Genomic DNA, 22,536 nt, shown 5'->3' on the forward strand with positions numbered 1-22,536 from the left:
CTGACTTGCATATCTGAAATAATTGTTTTCCCCTTGATTGTATAGTCGTTTGTAATTTCAAGTTTGCTTTTCCAAATTATTTCAGCGACAGACATTTATCTTTGTTCATTTTGTGTTACTCATCAATGCCGACTGTAACCAAATGGATCATCACAAGAACAGACAGAAAAAAAACATCAGGACAACACATTTATTTTTCATATTCTTCTTTTCTGATAGTTTCAGGAACTCAACTCAACTGCCTACAGTACGTCCAATCAAATAAATGAGCAAAGGATCCTCAATATTTCATGAAGCTCAAAGTTCAAAGTTAAGAGCACTTGTAATGAAACCTTGAAGTTTAAAAATATCTCTGCTCCACTTTTTCTACTTAATATTGTATTGGAGGTCCAGAGCTATCTTATTGGGGTCCAACAGTCTTTTAGCATTTTGTATCAACCTCCCGTCACTGATGAAAGTTAGTCATGTAAGCTGCCTATTAAGATTCAGCAGGTTGTAAAATGTTCCAGACTGAGACGTTTGCAGTTTCTCCTGCACCCGTTTGAACTCAAGCTGTGGCAGTAATGACATGCAGCGTGAGAACTTCACTGAACTAACATGTTTGCACATAGTTTACCAAAAGCATCTCATCAAGGGTTGTTTGAAAAGTATTCTGTTGTATTTAATCTAAAACTAATTGCACATCTTTTAATATCATTTCTTTTTAATGGCGTCCCTCTGTGCTGTGGAGTACAGTGTGTTTCTGTGGGAAAGGTACTATGAACTTCCTGCCGCTGGGAGACTGAGGTGTGCTGAGGCCAGAGAGGGCCTGTTGTTTGGCCTCGGGCCACCATTCTTGTCCTGTCAGTTCAAATCTCAAAGACCACTCCAAATGATGTGTCAGATCCTTGAGAACCCTTGTCCCGCTTGCAGCACTGATTAAGAATTTAACAAACATCAACTTTGCAACCTGAGACATAACTCAGAACGTTGACAGTGTGGAATGAGAGTTTCAAAGACGAGGTACAAATTTAAAACTGATGCCTGAATGTGGTGTGTGTTTTATTCTGCACTTTTCACATAATGTGCCGGATGTCCACTTAAAGTTGTAATTACAGAAAATTGTACTATTGCTCGTGCATCTCTTCTTCAACATCATTATCATCTTCATCATCCTTATCACCACCACCATCTGTATGATTAGAGCGTAATGTAAACTGCTTACAAAGTGTGTCAGTACATTCTACATTCAGTGCTGGAGGTTGAACAGAGGGTCCTAATGTCTTTCTAATGGCCGATGGTTGTTGTCTTGGAAACCAGCTCAAATGTTAATGCAGACATTGGCTACTCAGGGGTTGATTATCATTGTGAACTTACTGTAGGTACAAAATGACAAATGGGATGATTTCCTCACTTGAGTTTGTTATGCTGCCGCATGGTATCCGTTCTTTCTCTCTACTGGCAATGGACGTCACGTTTTAATGATGACTCTAGCATCTGTGTCTATTCCCCCCTTTGCATTTCTTTTTCTCATGGATATGTTTTTTTCTCCCTCTCTTTTAGCTGGCAACTTGGGATTCCACCCGTGGCATGAATGGTAGCCTTAAGGAGAATCGCATAGAGAGCGGTATGCAGGGAGTGACACTCAAGATTGTAACATTACTGGTGAGTTGTGAGAGTGCACTGAATCTATTAGTGCCTGACCTATGTGGGCGATTATTTGAGTAAGAAAAACAAGCACAGCAGCATATTACAATGTCAGTACAAGCAGAAAATATTATTTAATAGGCTTGATAAACACTGGAAATAAATTCCTGTCTGTAATAGCAGCACCATGTTAGAAACACCTGTTTCCTACCTTCTGAGGTCAATAAAGATAGTGTTCACTATTCAAGAGCTTACAGTAACATACATACAGTAAAAGATACATCCCAAGATACAAACTGTTACACTCGGTTCAGTGGGCTGTTATCACGGGTGGATGTAGAGCCAAGAGGAACAATACTGGATATTGGACAACTGGACCTCATTTAATTTACTTTATATGGTCATGTTCACTGACATTTTCTCTCCTGGAAAAGAGAATAGTAGGTAAGACCAACCAGAAATAAATCCTACTGTGCATTGCAGCAGCTTTTCTGAAACAAACTCTTCCACTCTTCCCTTCCCCCTCTCCATCTCACTCATCTCCTCCCACTTTCTCTGCTTTTTCTCCTCTTCACACATGATTTACCTGCACCATATTTATTCACATAAGTTCTGCTCAGCTCTTTCCTGGCAGTGTCACTTAATCAAGTCATTTGCCCCCTGCCCACTTTAACAACCCCCACCTTCTCTTCCCTCTCGCTAGCTCTCCCTGTCTTCTTTTTTTCTCCTCCTCCTTCACCCACTTAATTCTGCCCTGACACTTTCAACCCATAAAGAAGAACCATGGTGTGGGTGCAATAAATTTAAAATGGCAATTTCCACGTTGATGAACCATAGCAGTTGCCATGGTGCCATGTGTTACAGGTCAACAGTTGCTGAGGAAACTGTTTTATTAAGATGAAGTTTAACTTAGATCGCCTTCGAAGCTCTTCATGAAGGTGTCACCCCGAAGTTCTTAAGATGACTGAATGTGTCCTCGTCTCAGTCGCCTGATCTGGTCCCGAGGAGATTATGGTGCATTTTGATAAATGACATCCCTGTGATTAAATACACACTGACTTTTATGCTTTTTACTGACTTTGAAGGTAGATCTTAGCTTCAGGGACAAAACCAGCGCACACTCACATTTCTCAACATTATCATTATGTCAATGTTGTAATTCTTTAAAGCCCCTTTGACCAGATGTGCATTATTCGTTCAACAGGAAGAGCCTTTTGTGATGGTGGCAGAAAACATTCTGGGCCAACCCAAGAGATACAAGGGTTTCTCAATTGATGTGTTGGATGCTCTCGCCAAGATCCTGGGCTTCAAGTATGACATCTACCAAGTTGCAGATGGGAAGTATGGCTCAGTTCTCCCTAATGGATCCTGGAACGGCATGATTGGAGAACTCATTGGAAAGGTTAGCATCTTTTCTTTTTATCTCAATCAATGTCCAGATGTCTGTCCAAATCCTATTTCTGGGACTCAAGCCACATTGTCTTGTTTTGAAATGGGAGCCCAATTATAAGGGTTAGTAAAATGGAAAAGATCAGAAAAAACATTCTGCAGCCAACAATTGTAAATCCACTTTCTCCCCTGGGTGAACATCTGATTTCTGCTTCCTGGAGGGAAACTGACAAAGTTTGAGGCTATTCTCGGTCATAATGATAATGGGATTTTCACTTTACATGTTTTTATTACATTGTAGGGAAAATGAAATATAGAGATTTCTTTAAATATTTATATTCTTAATCTTAATGTGAAAGCTACAATATTCATATAATTCTAAGCTTCTAAGTTCAAGTGTCTGAGGGAATTTCAGATTCTTTTTTAATCCTGTATGGCAATACAATAGTTCCAGTGTGGTTACTGCCATTAGGCTGTATGTGTTAACTGAAATACCTAAGGAACTGATGTTTACTGTGCGGAAGAAAAGATGCTTGTAAAATTATGTTACCCTCAGATCAACTATATTACATCTATTAATCATTGATGACCATATTTCCCAATATAAAGTGGCACAATCCCGCACAGTACACACATAAATTCAACATGAGAAAGAAAGTGCTCTTGAGTTTAAACCTCCATGAAGATCTAATGAGCTCCCAGGTTATTAGCTTCAAAGTCAACAATGTAGTGGGTAGATGATAGAGTAGTTATAAAAGGCAAAGCCAGAGTTTGGTTTTGACATTGAAGAAATATGATTGTGCCAAAAAATCAAAGGGTTTTCTTCTTACTGAGAGCAGAAAGCTACTTAGAAGAGAGGCCTGTGTGGGTAAAGAGTCGGGAGATGTTTGATTTTTAAATTTGAAAATGTGAACTGATTCTCTTTAGGAAAAGTACTACAGTAGTGTTACCAAAAAAGAATAGATTTCTCCTTTATTGGAAGTCCCCAAAGAAATTGAAATCAGACGCAACTGGACTTGGTTATTTGTCTAGGAAGACGTTTCACCTCTCATCCAAGAGGCTTCATCACTTCACTTCATTGGATGAGAGATGAAACGTCTTCCTAGACAAATAACCAAGTCCAGTTGCATTTGATTTAAATTTCTTTGGGGATAACGATGACCTGGACAAATGAGAATATTCACAGGCTTTATTGGGAGTGAAAATGTGAACAACAAATGTATTTTACCTGTGGAAACAACAACAGCAGAAATGTTTGCATGCTGGGGACACAAGCACGATGATCACAGGGTCCTCAAAGTTAAGCTTCCTTTCATGATGTTGCCAGAGACACATACAGTGTAAACCAGCCTCACCTCCTAAATAGTGAGGTCACTAATGTTGGAATCATGTGGCTCTTCACCCACAGCGAGCTGACTTGGCCATCTCAGCCATCACCATCACCCCCGAGCGTGAGAGTGTGGTGGATTTCAGCAAACGCTACCTGGACTACTCAGTGGGGATCCTGATGCGCAAATCAGAGGAGAAGATCAACATTTTCTCTTTGCTGGCACCATTTGACCTGGCAGTGTGGGCGTGCATCGCCGCTGCCATCCCCGTAGTGGGCATCATGATCTTCCTCCTCAGGCGGATCCAGGCAGTGCGCTGCCAGAACAGTGCAGGGGGCCATCCGCCACCTTCTGTCTCCACTTCGCTTCAGAGCGCCATTTGGATTGTCTACGGTGCTTTCGTGCAACAAGGTGGGTGATACCGTTTTAGTCTGGCCACAACAATGTGCAAGGACGGCAGTTATAATCATGTATTTGGCATATAATGGACAACTGAGGCTTGGCAGGTTAGCCACACTGTTTCTAGTTAATGCTTCTCTTTGTAAAAGGTGTGCTTCAACTGATAAAGTCAGTGGCATTATTTAATGTCAGTGGTATTATTGAATTATTGAACGCTCTTGGCCTTCCGTGGCAGATCACCAAGTGACAGCCGTGCAGCTCTTAAATGTGAAACCCTAAATTAAGACAGAACAAAACAGAAATTAAAACAGTGAAAAGTACTTGAGGGGATTAAGGATAGAAGATTTTAAAAAAAAAGTCACATTAATTAAAACGCTCATGGATGGCAGTATATAACAAATGCTGATTCAGTAGTGAGCCAGTTAGAGAGGCACAACGCCCACCCTAGCAGTTTCTAAAGGTGCCCTTGTCAAGGAGAACATGTCATCTTTAGGCCTGGTGGAGATCCAGGTATGTCCGGTTTGGATAAATGACTACTTCAGCAACTGATGTTAAAGCCTGAACTGCATCTATCAAAGTCTGGCATGTTGCCTATGAGCCTTTTTTAACCCAACACCCACTGTATCTCAAGTGAAGCTAAATTCCATGTCTTTTCTCTGCCTTTATTCTCTCCCTGTTCTCCTCTGGCTCGCGTTCCAACGTTGCCACTTTTTGTTCCAGTCAAGTGGATTGCTTTTTTTTTTTTTCTTCGGATGGCGTGGGTCACTTTGATATGGATCTGACTGTTGATGCTTAGTGTGCCATTGTCAGAGAGCATACACTTGGCAACCATATCCCCCCTATGATTTCATAATGATATGCCAACACATGGCTGGGTTTTGTTGTATGTTCAGCGCAGATTAAACTATCCACCCACAGATGGACTGACTCTCTTCACTGCCTTTTTCAAACAAGGACTGCCTTTCTTTTGTTCTATATGGAGGTCAGGGAGAGGTAGGAAATAATCTGATGCTGTCTAGAAGTGAAGGAAATAACACACTTCTCTTATGATTAGAGAATTTAATCAATTTATTTCAAAAGATGAAAGGAACTGCACCATAGTGGATCTTTGCAGTGGGGTAAGATCCAGTGAAATTTCATACACATTTTGCATTTGATGACCTTAAGAAATCAGTCAAAGCCATATGTAATAAAAATGACTGATGCTGGAGTGCTATGCATCTGACAAGGCTCTCAGTCCCCCCCCCCAAGCTGTCCTGAGGGTGCAGCTGTGTTGATTGTGACACTTTCGGACAAATATGTTTTCATTACATTTCACACTCCTGAATCTTACAGATGACATTTCTATGGCTTTACTCTTCAAAATTTGAATGTGTGCAGACATTTTTCTCATGCATCTCATACACTGTTTTTTTGGATATTTGGAGAAAAAGAGTCAGTGTGACAGAGAAAAAGTGAAGATAGCAAAGCTAATGTGACAAACCAGCCTTTTGCCCTCAAAGAAAACAAGGGAAAGGAAAGGATTAAAGATATGAAACCAAGAACATTAAAAAAGACAGGGAGATGAAGGAATATTAATGATTACTACACTTGGAAATAAATGGAATTGGATGTGCAATAGACACATAAAACTGTGAAAGAACATTTCAGAGTACATGGTTTTCAATAAGCTGAGCTCTTTGGAAAAAAGGGGATGAAAACATAGTGCAATTACACAAAATCATCATATCCATGCAGCCAGCCGCTCCAGAGTTAACATGCAAAAATGAGCATTATCTGTAAAGTGAGAAATTACAACTTGTAGCACCACCAATGGTGTGTGATATGATTAACCACTAATCACTAGTTAACTCACCCGTGTTTACCACTCCGTGTAACATCCTATGAAGTCATTTTTATTTCTGAAGACAAAAGCAGAGCTCAAGGAAACATTGCACAAAAGGTTTTATCACTGTAAAGAAACATGAGGAATTATTATTCATAATTTATGACTATATTGCACCAGAATAATCAATTTACTTAACAGACAAACACAAAGCATGTTGGCGTATCTGCTTCTGCATAGAAGTAGATACGGGAAAATACAAGAAATAATACTGAATTTCAAAACATAAGCTCTTAAGATTAAAAAAAAGGGGGGCTTAATTTTCTTGGCTCACTCATAATATAAACGCTAATTGAAACAATAAGATCAGGATACAAAACAGTGATGATAATAAGCCATTCCTACACATTTTGGCTGAATTACAACAACGTCACATGCATAACTTGTGTGTATAATCTGTTTCTGGGATTGTCACATTGTATTATTTTCACTATTAACACTAAATTAGAAATTAGAGATAGTTGTATTAGAGGAGGAAGGTGGTGGGTGTGTGTTTCCCTGTGTGTCATTTTAATGCCAGTGTGTTTTTCCTCTTGCGCCTCCATAGGCAGCGACTCCATTTTGGGCTCCGTGGCTCTGCGTATTGTCATGGGCAGCTGGTGGCTCTTCACCCTCATTGTGTGTTCATCGTACACAGCGAACCTGGCTGCCTACCTCACGGTGTCACGCATGGACAACGCTGTCAGGTAGATCAATGTCTTCAATTATTATTATTATTTACATTTTTGAAATTGTTTTACTTACTCACTGAAATGCACTCAATTGACTCCCTGTGAAAACTCCAAACAAAAGCCTCCAAACAACAACCTCAAACACTTCACACAGGCAGTTTAAATAAATCATCAAAATCCATAGAGCATAAATATACACATTGCGTACTATTGTTTATTTTTACCTCCATACCCTGATTTGCTCAGCCACAACAAACACTGGTTCAAGTGATGTCACTTGAGGCAACCAATCAGATTTCAAGCAGCTCCACCTGGAGTCACAAAAGGCTCGATACAACTTGTACTGTATGCAGCAGTGCTCCCAAACACCTCTGAACAGTCTTTGATGTAAAGCTATAAGGTTTCTGCATGCTTTCATGTTGTCATTTTTTGTGTGTGTGTGTGTGTGTCTGTGTGTGTCTGTGTCTGTGTGTCTGTGTGTCTGTGTGTGTGTGTGTGTGTGTGTCTGTGTCTGTGTCTTGCAGTGCAATCTATTTTTTATGTGTGGAGTGTTTTCTTGAGGTAGCACATGTTATGTTTTCCAATATTTCAGCCACAGTAGCGGGTGCTGTAGCTCAGGCTGAGGGTTCATTTATGTGCATCTCTCATCAGCAGCACTTGGTACAGAGTGGTCTGAATGCCTTTCTGTAATTTTTGACCTGCTGCCTAACAACTAGCCTGTCCTCAGTCCAAATGTTATTTGTCAGTAAATCCAATTTGGTGTGCTGTCTCTCCCCAAAGAGCGGGCAGAGAAGCATTCGATTACATTGGGCCTGTCTCCCGTTGAACAAATAGTCGCATGTGGACATGTGAGGAGGGGAAGTGAATGCTGAGCAGCACACAGCTCACCTGTGAAGAGACCACCTCTCGCGCTGTCTCCCTCATGTTTAGATTGGCAATTACTACAACATTAATCTTTCTCATAGTACATTGGATGCAGTTTAGGGAAAGGAATAGACCTAACTTTATCACATTTTGGAGTTAGAGGAAAGAGGAAAGTGCACTGTGACCAAATTTTAAATTGGAACAATGAAAACACAGGGCCAACATGTTCCTATCTGCTGTTCTCAGTTGTAACTGCTTTATAAAATTTGTAGTCTGTGTAGGATTCATTCTGGCCAATCTAAATTCATTGTGCAGAAAATGTGAACATAATTTCAGCAATAAATTCTGAGGCATCCTGTACATCCCTGAGAGATTTTGTAGAGGTGATAAACTTTCAAGCTGCAATAAAAATGCACTTTTTGTTTATTTGAGGAAAATGTGAGATGAGTGCTGGACTTAATCATTCTACCTACAAAGTTTATTTTAGTTGCATACACCTAGATTCCTTTATTGCAAGTAGAAAAGCAAATCATTGCAACCCCAAAACATGTTTATTGGTTTAATTAACTGGTACTCCATTGCCTTCCTGACGTGCATGAGACGCCTCTAAAATTGCCCAGCATCAGGTCTTACTTAGCAGCACAGCATTCAAATTAACTCTGCCGCTCCAATTCCTAATTACATAAACTGTGCGAGTAAATACTCTTCTAAATGTAAAACCTGATGAGAACACATTTGTGCAACATCATTTGTGACCCCGACTATGCTGCTAGTAGTCTAAGTAAGTCCCCCACCTACCTGTAATATTCAAACTAAGACAGAAAGCAAACAATGTCATGGACACACAGGGGACTTGTCACTTTTTTTCCCCAGATAAAATCTGGAACTATATTTTTATGCCTGGGGTCATGTTTGTGTGTGTGTGTGTGTGTGTGTATCGTAATGGAGGGGGCCCGAGGAAGTACACCTCAGGTTATTTGCCTTTAAAGAGGAAAAAATGGCCACTTCCATTCTTTTAAAGCATGCTCGTGGTCCACTTGATAATTCAATAAACTGACAGTGGACAGCAGTCCCTGCCATTAACCATGATAAAAGTGGCCAAGTCTCTGGAACATCAATGATTGGTTTTCTATTACGAAGTCAATGTTTATTTAAAAAACACACACACACACACACACACACACACACACACACACACACACACAGTTGTAATTTACCACATAAATCACAGCAAAAGCAACTCTGGATTTGTCCATTATTGTCCTAAGTTTTAATTTCTTTCAAAGAAAGAAAACTTGCTGCCTTTGCATCATTTTCAACTTAAGATCAGGTAAAATGGAAGATTAGCATCTCTTTCTCTCTCTCTCTCTCTGTCTCTCTCTTTCTCTCTCTCTCTATGGGGTTTCACTTCCTCTGAGGTTGGAAACAGCATTTGCACCATCAACTGAACCACTAGAGGACAGATGGCACTGGAAATGTATACAGTGAATTAGGTGTTTTGGGCAAAGCTATTGCTGCCTCTCTCATTGTCCAGAGAAGCACTGGTTGACTTGGAAGAGGAAGGGTTATTTTCAACTCATGTGGGGGGCATCTACAGCACCATTAGGGGACAGGAAACACAGTTGGAAATGAGTTCTTTCAGTAAGGGAAAGTACAGTAATCTTTATGTGAAAAGCATCCGCAAGACTGTTGCGATTAGATATGGTGATGGCAGGTAAAGTCATTGGTAAAATGCTTTAAAAAGCTGTGTGGGAGTCATTGTGTTTGGGGCAGAAAGGCTTGACTGTCTGAACCGGGGGGCAAACGACTTGAAGAAGATGTACTGCTGTATTGAAGTAGGAAGGGCAGGTTAACAGTCCCCCACTGTTCAGTTCTATGGTACTGTAGGCTCCATTATCTGCGCTATAGTCAATACCATGGCATCTGTGATTGTTACGTTTTACACCTGGTCACCAAAGTTCTACTAATATATGACATGTGTGACAGAAAAGGCTGTAGGCCTACATCTCTAAACTTAAAATGATTTTTTTTTTTTAATATGTCTTCCCTGCTCTAGAAATTATTTGCTGTTTGTCCCCCATAAATCCAATGTCCAAACCTTGGAAAGTTTCTGCCAAATATGTCTTGAATATCTTGAACTTTAAAACCAGATAGATTAAGGTGCAGCTCGACTCAGGAAAAAAAAAATCAGTCAAGTGTCAAGATGTTTTTTATGATTTTTCTTACTGAAATCAACTTTCTGTCTCCTATAAGTCAGTTGAAGACAGAGTTTGCCTGCGTGTCTGTATTCCTAAATGTGTTCTTGCACCATTGCTTAGTTTGGTGCATTGGAACCCATTAGCAACTTTTACCTGGGGTAGAGTGGTTACTTTAGCCAACATTTGTTAATTATAATAAATACGGTATAAACACTACGTGGCTTTGTTTGCTCTCTCTATAAATAAGCCTTTACAAAAAACCTCAGCCTTGGGACACAGAGATGAAATAGTTTCCAACCAAAACTATTTGTATGTTCCTTTTGTAATCGGAGAGAGAAAAACAGGGAGAAGGTCACGTTTCCTTCACTTTATTTGTCCCCCAGGATATCACATGAATTAATCCTAATTAAATGATGTCTTTGGCTGAGCTCTCCTGTTTTTGTTTTTAACTGTTACTGCTATAGCTGATTTTACATTTGTAAAGCTAAGTATGACCATGACCATGACCAAGTGTGCAGGCAGCAATTTAGTGCCTTTGATTCTGCCTGGAACACCTCAGAGGAAAATAGTGGCATGCATACGTACAAGAAGAAAATTCTGCACATGTTTATGTCTGTGGTTCTGCATTACAGAGAGAGAGAGAGAGAGAAGTGGTTTGTACCCTTGATTGATGCTGTGCTTCGTATAATAGTCCAGCTTTTATAGATGGTGAACAGAGGCCTTGGTTGGACCTCTCTGTATTGATCAGGAATCAAAATGTATGTTGCTTTGCTATGAGACAGCGAAGTCAAACATGAAAAGGCACTTAAAAATGGGTTGCAGATGTCCTCAGTACAAGACAGTGACTACTACTTCAAACGGTCACTGTCTGATAAAACCACTTGTGGTTGGTTTAATATTACCATATCTTTGATTTTTGAAATATGCCATCTGTCTATTGTTTTTTCTTTCTTTTTTTACATTACAATACAGGGGCTTTCACCTCTTTTAGTTATTCTATTTACTCCAGCTGGTAGATCTAAATATTTATGGGACTGATTCATCCCAGATCTATAGTTCCACAATGCACCACAGGTCACAGTGTTTGTGTAGTGATATAAAAGTAAGCCGTTACAACTGAGCATTTTACTTGGTGCAGTAAAGCTTTTGGTTTAATCTAACAAAATAAGCCGTAGACCATGAAATATCCATTGCATTGTTTCTGTTTCTGTCTTGCTTGCTTTTTTCCCCACAACAACCACTGTTAACACCAGATACAGGCCTCTAATTAAATCTCTGAATTAGTCCAACAACATCATCCTGAGATAAGCTTTTCGATTCTCTCACTTTTCAGAGAGCGGGAGAGAAAATAATCCGAGTTGTGTAAACATCCTGCTGGATATCTAGTATAATTTTCTAAAAAAAAATGTAGAAAATGCACAGATGCAGTAACATCAAACTTATCACTCCAATACAAGTCATGGAAGTAAGTAATCTGGGTAGACTGCCGTTCAAATTACGCTGGAAGCAAATTCTAATTAAAAGGACATTGGCATTTAGCGAAAATGATGCTGTACAAAATTGGCAATTACCTTTACATATAAAATATGGCTGCTGCAAGGAATCTCATTTCTTATTGCTCACACAGCATCTGCAGTGAAGGTTGTTCAATCAGAGAGTAGTTTTCAGGCATAAAGTAATGTTTATGAAAGGTAGATTAGAGTTTGGTACAGATTGCATTAGGGGTTAATGTCCAATCATGGTGCATGAACCCCCACTCCCATACTGGTCAGTATTTCTCAGGTTGCAGGTGTGTGCAAAGGAAAAGTGGTGGCCGGGTAAAGCATTGGCATCAACATCACAAGCAGCAGGTAGCACACTACAGGTGCAGCTAATTTGGTTGATAAAGAGCATGCTGATTAGTGATTTGCTCCTAGGTGCATAGGAGGGGGAGGTGGTAATGTTAGACTTACTGATTGGATGGAGTGAACCTGGAGGGAGTTGAAGCGTGAATTTTAAACAGAGTGAAAAATGTGTATATGCGAGGATGCAGGCCAGGAGGCTGAGGTGGCTAATGAATAACAGTGGAGAGGAGTGTTTCCTAAGTCTGTAACTTCTTGCATCATGTTTGTAGAGAAATAAGACACAGATGTGATTTTACAAGCTGACAAAGTAAAAGCGTAACAGCTTTGTTGACAAAAACCTTGTAATTCAGTCCATGCATGTGAGAAAAAGCAATTGTATTAGATATAAACACATTGTTTAGGGAATCTTGATAAGTATTATAACATTTTAAGATCACAGACACAGGATGGAAAACATGATTATGCCCTTCAAAAGATTTTAAACAAAAGATCTGACAAATTTGTACTGTCTTATATAAACTTTGAAAGTGACTGTATATCAGGATTTTATATTAATAATCACGCATCAGACTGTTGATGTTAATGTTTCCTTGTGAAGCCATCTTAGATCCCTGTGGCAACCCACTTCAGATACTATCCTTAGTCCATTGATGTTTACAATGTACAGAAATAACATAATTGGCCCTTAATGTCATTTGTTTGCTGATGATATGTTTGTATATATTCCAGCCCACCTCGGCCTGACTCCTCTTCAGCCCGCTTAACTGTCACTCTTTAACAGACTAGTTTTATAACGCAGAAAAGACAGAGTACATGGTGTTCTTTCGAGATCCATATTCAATAATTATCAATAAAATCAATAATTGAGCCAAAATTAAATGTTATTCTGTTACTCTGCAAAAATACTATCTATTATTTTTTTCTTATTTCCTGTCGGTTTTCTGTCAAATGTGGTGAACTACTTTTCTACTGTGACCCTGACTGCAGGTCATTCCAGGATCTGTCCAAGCAGGTGGATGTGGTTTACGGGACAGTGAGGGACTCGGCCGTGTATGAATATTTCCGGGCCAAAGGTACAAACCCTCTGGAGCAGGACAACACATTTGCCGAGCTCTGGAAGACGGTCAACAAGAACAACGGCTTTGAGCACTCTGTCTCCAGCCCATCTGAGGGAATCAAGAAGGTAAGTATTTATTTTGGTCGTCATAAATAAAATATTATTGGAGCCCTTCAATCTTGCGTTGCCTGGAGGGATTTTTATCGTATTCATAGAGACACCAAACAAAAACTTTATATCCCTGTTAGTGACCTATCTAATGGTAACAGGTCAGATGAAATCAAATTGTGTCTTTTTATAGTGTATTTAACACACCGTTTCTGTTAAGCCACAGAAAACAGAACAGGTTGAACTGCAGTAGTAAGAAGCAGACAATGAAGGGCTTCCTTTTAGTTTACTTCTAAATAGATTTTATGAACATTATAATTATACCTTCAGCTTCCGACAGAAATGATACTATGAAACATAAGCTCAGCCTTGATGATAATTAACTCCAGCTTGTTACTGTCACACATACAGGTAGGAACCAACTCAAAGTTAGTTCAATAATTTCCATCACTGATTGACAGCAGCCTGTGAGTAAAGTGATATTTTTAATCTAGTGAATAGTGAGGGTTTAATTATTCTCTCAAACTGCTGTGCTGCTAAATTAACTTTTAATGCATTTCCTCTTCTCTCTATCTGCCTTAAACACAAATAAGAACACGCACATGGCTACACAGACCCACTCTGAAAGAGCAGATTGAAGAATCCATAATTAAACAAACTACAATGGAGTCTAGACATATGCACTTTAAAAGCATTAAACTGCAGTTTTTCCCCAACCGTTGCCTTTGGGGGCGGGGCAGCCTGCCAATAAATAAATATCTTATTTCTGTGTTTTATTTACACTTACACTTAATTCATATTGCTGCTACTGAATTACTATGTTGCTCTTTTTAGCTAACATTATCATCTACTGTTCCTTGCATGTTCCTCATTCTGACTTCTCTGAGTTTTACAGATGGGTGGGGATGTGATTCCTCCAGTACAGTATGTGTTTATTTATTAAAGGTCAGTGGAATTGAGAGCCCTATATAGTTGAGAGCATGGTCTTACACTGGAGCGGAAAGAAGCTGGAGAAGTGCAGGCAAACACAGACCAAAACAAACAAAGCTCCAGTAGGATATCAGACAGAGTCTTCACTCGAGGCAATAGCACATGATCATGTCTCTTAAAATATGCTACACAGAGCTGGAAAAACAGGGATCCAACTGTACATCATGTTCGTTAAAGAGAAAAAAAGTTGCATAAGTTATTCAGTGTGTACTCTGAAAAAAAATGATAATGTTAATTTCTCTGCAAATATTTTACAGCCTTACTGAGCTCTGTTTGTTCTTGCCACACTCCCACCAACACAGAGACATGAGTTCAAGGTGTAAAATAGCAAAGAAATTATTTCCACTGACTTGATGAATATTAGTCACAGGGGAATGATGTTGTTTAAGAGGATCATTTCGTCTCTAAAGTCGTTCTTTCCGATGTGGCAGATACATTAGCGTCACCGTCTTCACATTGTCATAATACGTTTGCTGTTGCGTGTGTGTTTTGTGTGTGTCCCGGGAACTTGTTCTATTTCCAGGCAAAGCGAGAGTCTTATGCCTTTCTGTGGGACATGGCGGTGGTGGAGTACGCTGCTCTGACAGACGACGACTGCACGCTGACCGTAGCAGGAAACAGCATGAGCACCAGAGGCTACGGCATTGCCCTGCAGCACGGCAGTCCTTACAGAGACCTCTTCTCTCAGAAGTATGTCCACATACACACATGTTATAATATGTGGTGATATGTATCAATTGTGAAGCATTAATTCATTCTCAGCAGTAGCAGTACCAGCTAGTACCTCCTGGTGCTGGTATCAGCCGTCCTGTAAATTGTTTGAAATCAGGATATCTAAGGTGTATTACAGCTAAGCTCCAGGCATCCGTCCTGTTGGATATGATAACTTTGTACAGACCAAATGGGATTTGGAAACACAGCGATTTGAAAGAGAGATCAAGATGGGCATAATATACCAACGGCCAGATGATCAAACAGGTTGTGCACAAACTCAGGGTTTAGCCACTTTATCTGGAGGTGAAACCAGCGAGTCCATAAGTAAAGTCTGATTGCACACAACCATAATACGGCAAAATTACAGTGGATTAAAGCTGAACCATGGCTTTCAATATGATGATGGATGTTAACAAAGTGATTGGCCACATTTTTACCTTATGCTTTTGTTTTCCCTTCTGAACAAGTTTAACTACCTTGCAGGTTTTCTTTTATCATGTGTGAGATCCAGATCTCAGTAATCACTTTGGCCAGTGCGACGTTAACAGGTGGCCCCAGCTATGAAGACATCACCCTCGTTGTGCTAAACTGTCTTTTTTGTATTAGTTTTGCTGGGATTCAGTGAAAGTTGTATTTAGAGCTTGAGCATTTGCAACCTGAGCACTTTCTCTGGACAGAAGCAGACAGAGAGGAACAAATTAATATTCTCACTGTGTACTGTTTACCTTTTGTCTTTGGTTAATCTGTTTTGGCCTCAGACATGAGACAAACATATTTTCACTGTTGTCTTACATGAGTCATATTAGTGATTTTCGAATTAGGACTGGAAGCTTCATTTTTAAAAAAATAGAAATCAGAACAAACACCATCTGAAGGTGCAGGATTGATCACTCTGTAAACTACAATCAGCGCCTGGATGAAAGATTTTTCATAAAAAAAGAAGGGATTTGAAGGCGTCTGGAGTTGTGATGTTTCTTGATTGTCTATAAATGATTTCATATCAAAAGCTTGGGCAGCTGTGTTTACACATACCTGGGTGTGCCTTGACGCTCTGAATGAATGTGCAAGTTTGTGCACAAAAAGTCAGTATGTGGCATTCACTGCTGAAGAGGTTGAATAATGAGTGTGCAGAAAGCTAACCGCTCCGATGGGACAGATTCACCGTCTCGCCTCTGTTTGTACTCAGCCGTCATTATTCTCCACCAGAACATCCATCTATTCCTCTCAGCCCTTTCTGCACCAACTAATGGGCTGACTGTAGTATTTGATCATCTTTGTTTTCATGCTTATATAGTTTGATATGAAACCAATTAATCTCACTGTGATTTGTTTTTTCTTTGACTTGTTTACATAGATCTGCTCTTGTAGCTCTTGTTAGCATTTATTAATTGTTTCAACACTGCTGTCAGTAACACGTCTAACAGTCTGCTGCTACAGTACAGTATGCAATCTGCAGCTTTTAATAGCACTTTACCCTCCATGGGTCTTAATTGATGTTAATGAACTGTATTAGCATTGGTTGTTACCTCATATTTTTATTAGTTTTATGTCACAAGTTAACTGTATTAGTTTTATGTGATCTACACAGTATTTTTGTGTAATTGTATTCATCTATAGCAGCCTTACATTGATTTTTATTTAATTTCCCATTCTCCACTTCCATTCTCTGTAATTTGATTAGCCAGCATTTAACATGATCTGAATCAATGTCATTGAAGACTTTGTCCGGGTTTCATGTGGTGTTATCTCAGCGCTGTGCATGTGAGAACTACTCACTGTTTCTCCTTCCTACAGGATTTTGGAGCTTCAGGAAAAAGGTGACCTTGACATCCTGAAGCAGAAATGGTGGCCGAAGAAAGGCCGCTGTGACCTGCAGAGCTACGCAGACGCCCAGCCGGAGGGACGCGCGCTGCGTCTCCACAGCTTTGCCGGTGTGTTCTGCATCCTGGCTGCCGGGCTGCTGCTGGCCCTGCTGGTGGCCGCGCTGGAGACCTGGTGGAACAGCAACCACTGCCGGAGAGAGCAGCCCAAAGAGGTGACCACTGACAACTCGTCGGGCCAGGGCCCTGGCCCAAGCCTGCTAACCCAGAACCGGGCCATGGTGGCCACCATGGGTCCCCCTGCCCCTCCAAGGCCCCGGTCGAGACCGAGACCCCCGGGCCCCCCGGTCCTGCCCAGAGATGCCACTGCCACACTCTACTTTATGGATCCACCAGGCGCTGACGCCAGCCCCGATTTAGTAGAGCTGCAGTACACCCAGTTATAATAGGTGTGCCCCCGGATGATAGTCCAGACATCATGTGATCAATCTACTCATTCCTTCTCATGTTGGGAGAGAGGTTGGGGTGCTTTGTTAGGGACTTCTCTGAGGCTTCTCTCTCAAACACACTTTATGTGATTCTCTCTCATACTGACACACAGAAGCAGTGCCCACGTTTTGGGTTGAACAGTCACAGTCACACATGTGAGAGAACCGCAGCTGGAATGAAAGCAGTAAATAACGCTGTATTACAAATTCAAAACCACACAATGAAATTGTACTTCTGAGTCGATAAGTGCTTCAGTCGTACAATAGCTCTCTTTAGCTAATCCATTCAAGTCTTAATGCTTTAGAGCTCTGACTTCATTTTGCTGCTGTGGACTGGGCAGCCCCTCTGCATGAGGCGTCCAGACAACTAAGGCTTGACATGGATCCCTGAACTAAAGTGTGAGCAAAAGCAGATAGCAAACAATCTGAGCCTTGACCTGCCTGTTTGACTTGAACCACTGACTGAGGACTCATGCCATTTAAGACCCAGTCCGGTCCTGAGAAATAAATAAATAAATCACAGTAAATCAAACTTTTTGCTGTAGACAGGAGTTTGAGTTACTGGTGTCGATTCCTATTTCAGTCTTTGTGCTCAGCTGCTCTCATAATAACCACATACTGCTGTCATGTGAGATTCACAGCAAACATCACTGTCTCATTATTTATAGAACATAAGCGTTGTCTGATGTGTTGTCTGAGTACAACCGTGGTTTTGTGCTCGGTGATTATTATGTTTGTAGACATGTTCAGAAGCAATATTCCACTCAAAATCTGTTGATGAACAAACAATAACCTTGTTCAGGCTTGAAATGCGGCTAAAAGTTTTGTAGTTTTCTCGGTTACAGTTGCATCCAACGGGGACAGCAGAAAAAAAAAATCAAAAGCTAAACAGAAGTGTATGGGGGAAAAACGTATCTACTTGTTGATAGAAGGAAATGGATGAAGATCTTCCAGTTTTTGTTGCTTAAATGTGACAGCTGGCTTCCTTTTCCTATTCCTACATCAACATAAACATCTTTTTATTCTTATTTTTGCATTTTTGCAAGCAGATTCAAAGCATTCCTGTTGATATCTGATAAAATTTAAATTTCTATTTGTCACTATAATATAATATCTAAGATTTAGACTTAATAGTTCAGGTTTATTGTTTCAGTGTGTTTATTCTAAAAAATGGAACTTGATGGAAATTGTTGTAAGTATTGTTCAAACCTGCTGAAACAAGTGTCACATGTTCAAAAGATTTGGGTGGCGGAGCTCTTTAAATAAGAGTCATTGGAACCATGACAGCCCAGACATACAGTATGTGGACATTATGACAGCCATTCAAACTTAATGCTATTGGACATATCAGCCATATATAAAGCATCAGCGCAATTTTTTGGGAAACATTTGCTTTCTTGCTGAGAGTTAGGTGAGAAGATCGATACCACTCCAGTGTCTGTGTTAAATGAGACGCCGCAGCCAGCAGATGATTATCTGAGCTCAGCATGAAGATTGGAAACAGTTCGGCTCAGTCAGAGGTTCATCTGTGGGAGTTACCTTGTTAAACAGTTTCTCTCCCGGTTCCCCTGTAATCTCACAGCGACAACTGTACTTGCCTGCTGTTCACCGAGAAGTAGTTAAAAGTAGTAACTCACTCTAAAAACCACAGAGTGAGGTTTCACACATTAGTGGTTCAAGAACTTTAAAGGTTCTTGTTGAAAATGTGAAAGTACCGGCGAGCTCTGGCTGCTGTTACGATGGAGAAAATAAAAAAGCAATTTAGAGGTGAGGTGTGAATTAAAACTGCTTTGTCGTTGCAGTTGCGTGAAGACACAGTGTCTTGGTTTGAAAACTAATAGGACTAAAACCATAGTCATGACCCTATTTAAGTTGCAGATTAGTTTTAGTAATTGCATTCGTTTTCAGAACAGTGACATTTCTTGCCTCTGCCCAGTATGAGCAGAATCTTTTAATAGCAACACTAAATGCACCAAGGGGGATGTAGAACAAAAAAAAAAGCACAAAATCAGTTTTTTTTAGACAAAGAACCAGATATTTTCAAGCTCAGTGGCTCATATTTTGTACAAATGATTTAAGTCTCACTTCCACACAGGCATGAGAGTGGTAGACTAGATCTTTTACGTGATTCTCAGAAAGAAAGTAAATCAGAGGATTTTCCAAAACGCTGAACTATTCCTCTTTTTGCCTTAGTAGTAATTAATTGTAATTATATGTCAATGTCTGGGACCGTTTTGGTTATGTATCATTGTCTATCATCTCCAGCAGGTGACTAAGGATTATGGTCTGGAAAGGGTTTCTGGTCCATTGACATATAATGACATAACAAGCGCTTCACCGGAAGGGAGGCGGGACATATGGACAGACAAAGAGAGAGACTGGGAGGAGGCCAAGGCTCTTGACACAGGTCAGGAGAGGCCTGACATACTCTACTGAATGGTCATTGGCTGTGTCAGGGCGAAGGGGCGGGGCATGGGGCCGGGCAGGGGTAGATTGTAGTTGCTTCATCTGTCATCTCACCCCATGGTCTCTGTTATTTGCCGTTTTGGTTTTATCTGTTTTCTGTGTGGCTCCACTTAAATGGGTGCATGATGATAAAATGTTGGTGTGTGGAGGGCAGGGTGCAGCCAAAAGCGAGCATGGTAACAAACAACGGAAAATCTGTATGTGATTTTTTTTTTAAAAAGTTGCATGCTCTTTGTTTGGCCTCTCCCTCTCCTCTCCCATTCAGTACTTGTCTCATTGATGCCTGTTTCTGGAACTGAAGAATGAGATAATTAGACTGTAATTTAGATTAACTGATTTAAACTACATGTCCATGTGAATTTTATTGTCACAAAGTCCAATTCATTGGGTTTGTGTGTCCGTTTGAGCGTGTCTTGTTAACAGCTGATGCTCTTCATGCAAGAGGCACCTCCTGTAGATGTGTGGTCACCTAATTGTGGAGAAAATTTAAACACTTCTGCATGAAGAGACATCTTCATTTAACTTCATCTCAGAAATGGAGACATTACCTTTTTACAGCCCCATATTTAAGATTTACTGTTTTAAGGTAATGTCCCTCTTGATGTTGACTGCTTGAGAAATTCCAGTATATTCTTAATGTATATGTTTGGGAAGCAGAAATAAGGCAGTCAGTTATTTTAGCATCCTCCAAACCTACATGAAAATTGCTACTGTAGATGTGTGTTAGGCTGTCTCTAACTGAATGATAGAGTAGAAGTGCATCGCCTGTACTAGGGTAGTTGGTCATGATGGTGATAATGAAACAACCATTGTAACTCCTCTTTTTCTGTCCTCTTTCACTCTCAATCCTCATCCCATTCATTCTTTTAACCTCTTAACCCCTTTCACTGCACATTCATTTTCACTTTTATTCTTTATCACACTCATTCTTAATTACATTCATGCTCTCCCTTCCATTAAAACCTCTATCCACCATCCTTTCTCTTGGCTTCTTTTATTCCACACACACTCTGTGGCTCTGCCTTTCTTTTCATCTATCTTTAGGACAAAGAGGTGAACCTGGAACAGGTCCACCAGCGTTTGAACAGCCTCCTGGACGAGGACTTGGCCCACAAGCAGCTGCCAGGCCAGTCTATCGAGATCTCTGCTCTGGACATTGGCAGCATGCAGCCCAGCCAGTCCCTGGAGGCCTTGTCTGCTCGGGACTACCCAACCCATCGGGGGCCGCGGCCACTCTCTGTAACCACCTTCCTCCAGGAGGGTCATGGGGCAGGAAGGACACTGGGCGCAGCCGCTGGCAGGACCTTGCCCTTGCCCCTCAGCAGTGCCACCATGCCCTCTATCCGCTGCAAACACAGGGCGCCCAACGGGGGCCTCTTCCGGCAGAGCCCAGTCAAGACACCCATGCCAATGTCCTACCAACCAGTGCCAGGAGGACCCATCCCAGAAGCCAATGAGCCCAGCCACGGGACATCCATCTGAGCACACCCAACATTCACAGACACTCCAGCTCCAGGAGATAGTGGAGAGCTCAATAGAGTGCCAACCGTGTGAAGAGATATAAATAAACCCCTTAAAAAAAAAAAAAAGGATTTTTACTACTACAAGTGATCAAGAGTCTATGGGACGACATGTGACAGGATACCGAGACTTTAATGTACATATTTGTAAGTACAAAGAGAGAGAGAAGCAACATTAAAAAGTGTATTTTGAATATTCTCAACAGTTGAGTTTAAAAAACATAAAAGTATTAAAAAAATGACTGTTTGAATGGCTTTGTAAATTTTGTTCTAAATGAATAAAGGTGACAATACTTTGTGGTTGTTTTCTAAGTGCCAAGTTCAAAGATGTTTTCTTTCAGATTAACATTAACTGAATGTACTGTAAGAATTCATGATAAAAGACATTTCACACTTCAAAGACATTGGAAGAATTGATTTGTTTCATATGAAAAAAAATAAAAAAGTATAATACAAAAACAAAAATGTGTGCTTGAGAACATATTGAGAATATTGTGTCATTCTGTCCTGAAATGTTGATCCCACTCTCTCCACCAACACAATTACTCCAGTAAATAACACCTCACTATCAGTGGTTATGCTTCATTTTTAAAATGGTTTGAACTGATGCTCTGTTACCCTAAATACTTTTTTAAAAAACCTTTGACAAAACATTTGCAATTCTTTTCTTATCTTAAGACTTTGTCCGGATTTCAACATGGCATTGCATTTTTGATTGTTGGAATTTTTTTCTTGTTGCAAGAAATTATGGTTCATTATTAAGTGCATTCTTGCATCTGAAAACTAAAGGTTTCAGGTAAAGGTGCGCAAAGAGTTTAAATCAGTTAAAAATGGCACTGACCTATTTTGAAGAAAATAAACATTGAGTGCACATTTTTGCAAAGAAAGCGTGAAATTCATCACATTTGTTCCATGTATCTACTGTAAACAGCTCGCAAATAATATGTTGGAGATTGACCTTACCAGTTTCAGCCAATAACCACAAATCAGGAGAATAACATCCAAAAACAATTAGCTGACCATACATCTGATACCAACTGATCATTCATCTTGATCCCAACTTTTACCACACTCATGTTCCACCTTGGCAAAACTATCAGCGCGCACACACACACACACAAAAAAGGGGAAACAGGAAACGGTCCATGTGGGAATGAAGAATAATTGCT

General features: G+C 40.3%; 1 protein-coding gene across 3 annotated transcripts in view; it reads left to right on the top strand.

Moving 5' to 3' along the window:
• Nucleotides 1–21,686, top strand: part of LOC146973295 (glutamate receptor ionotropic, delta-1-like) — a 231,372-nt gene extending 209,686 nt beyond the window's left edge. The window contains exons 9-16 of one of the 3 annotated variants that reach the window (XM_085799680.1): nt 1,543–1,644; nt 2,831–3,028; nt 4,424–4,754; nt 7,175–7,313; nt 13,192–13,387; nt 14,883–15,049; nt 16,868–17,108; nt 20,892–21,686. In XM_085799680.1, coding sequence (XP_085655806.1) covers nt 1,543–1,644; nt 2,831–3,028; nt 4,424–4,754; nt 7,175–7,313; nt 13,192–13,387; nt 14,883–15,049; nt 16,868–17,108; nt 20,892–21,329 — 1,812 coding nt within the window. In that variant the 3' untranslated portion in view covers nt 21,330–21,686. Of the gene's footprint in view, nt 1–1,542; nt 1,645–2,830; nt 3,029–4,423; nt 4,755–7,174; nt 7,314–13,191; nt 13,388–14,882; nt 15,050–16,867; nt 17,343–19,646; nt 19,747–20,891 lie in introns of those variants that run through there. The other 2 variants (XM_085799681.1, XM_085799682.1) reach the window with 2 other exon arrangements.
• Nucleotides 21,687–22,536: the final 850 nt, after the last annotated feature.

This window comes from Trachurus japonicus, chromosome 15 (genome assembly GCF_045865225.1).
Source record: "Trachurus japonicus isolate A0001 chromosome 15, Traja_1.0".
NCBI classification, from domain to species: domain Eukaryota; kingdom Metazoa; phylum Chordata; class Actinopteri; order Carangiformes; family Carangidae; genus Trachurus; species Trachurus japonicus.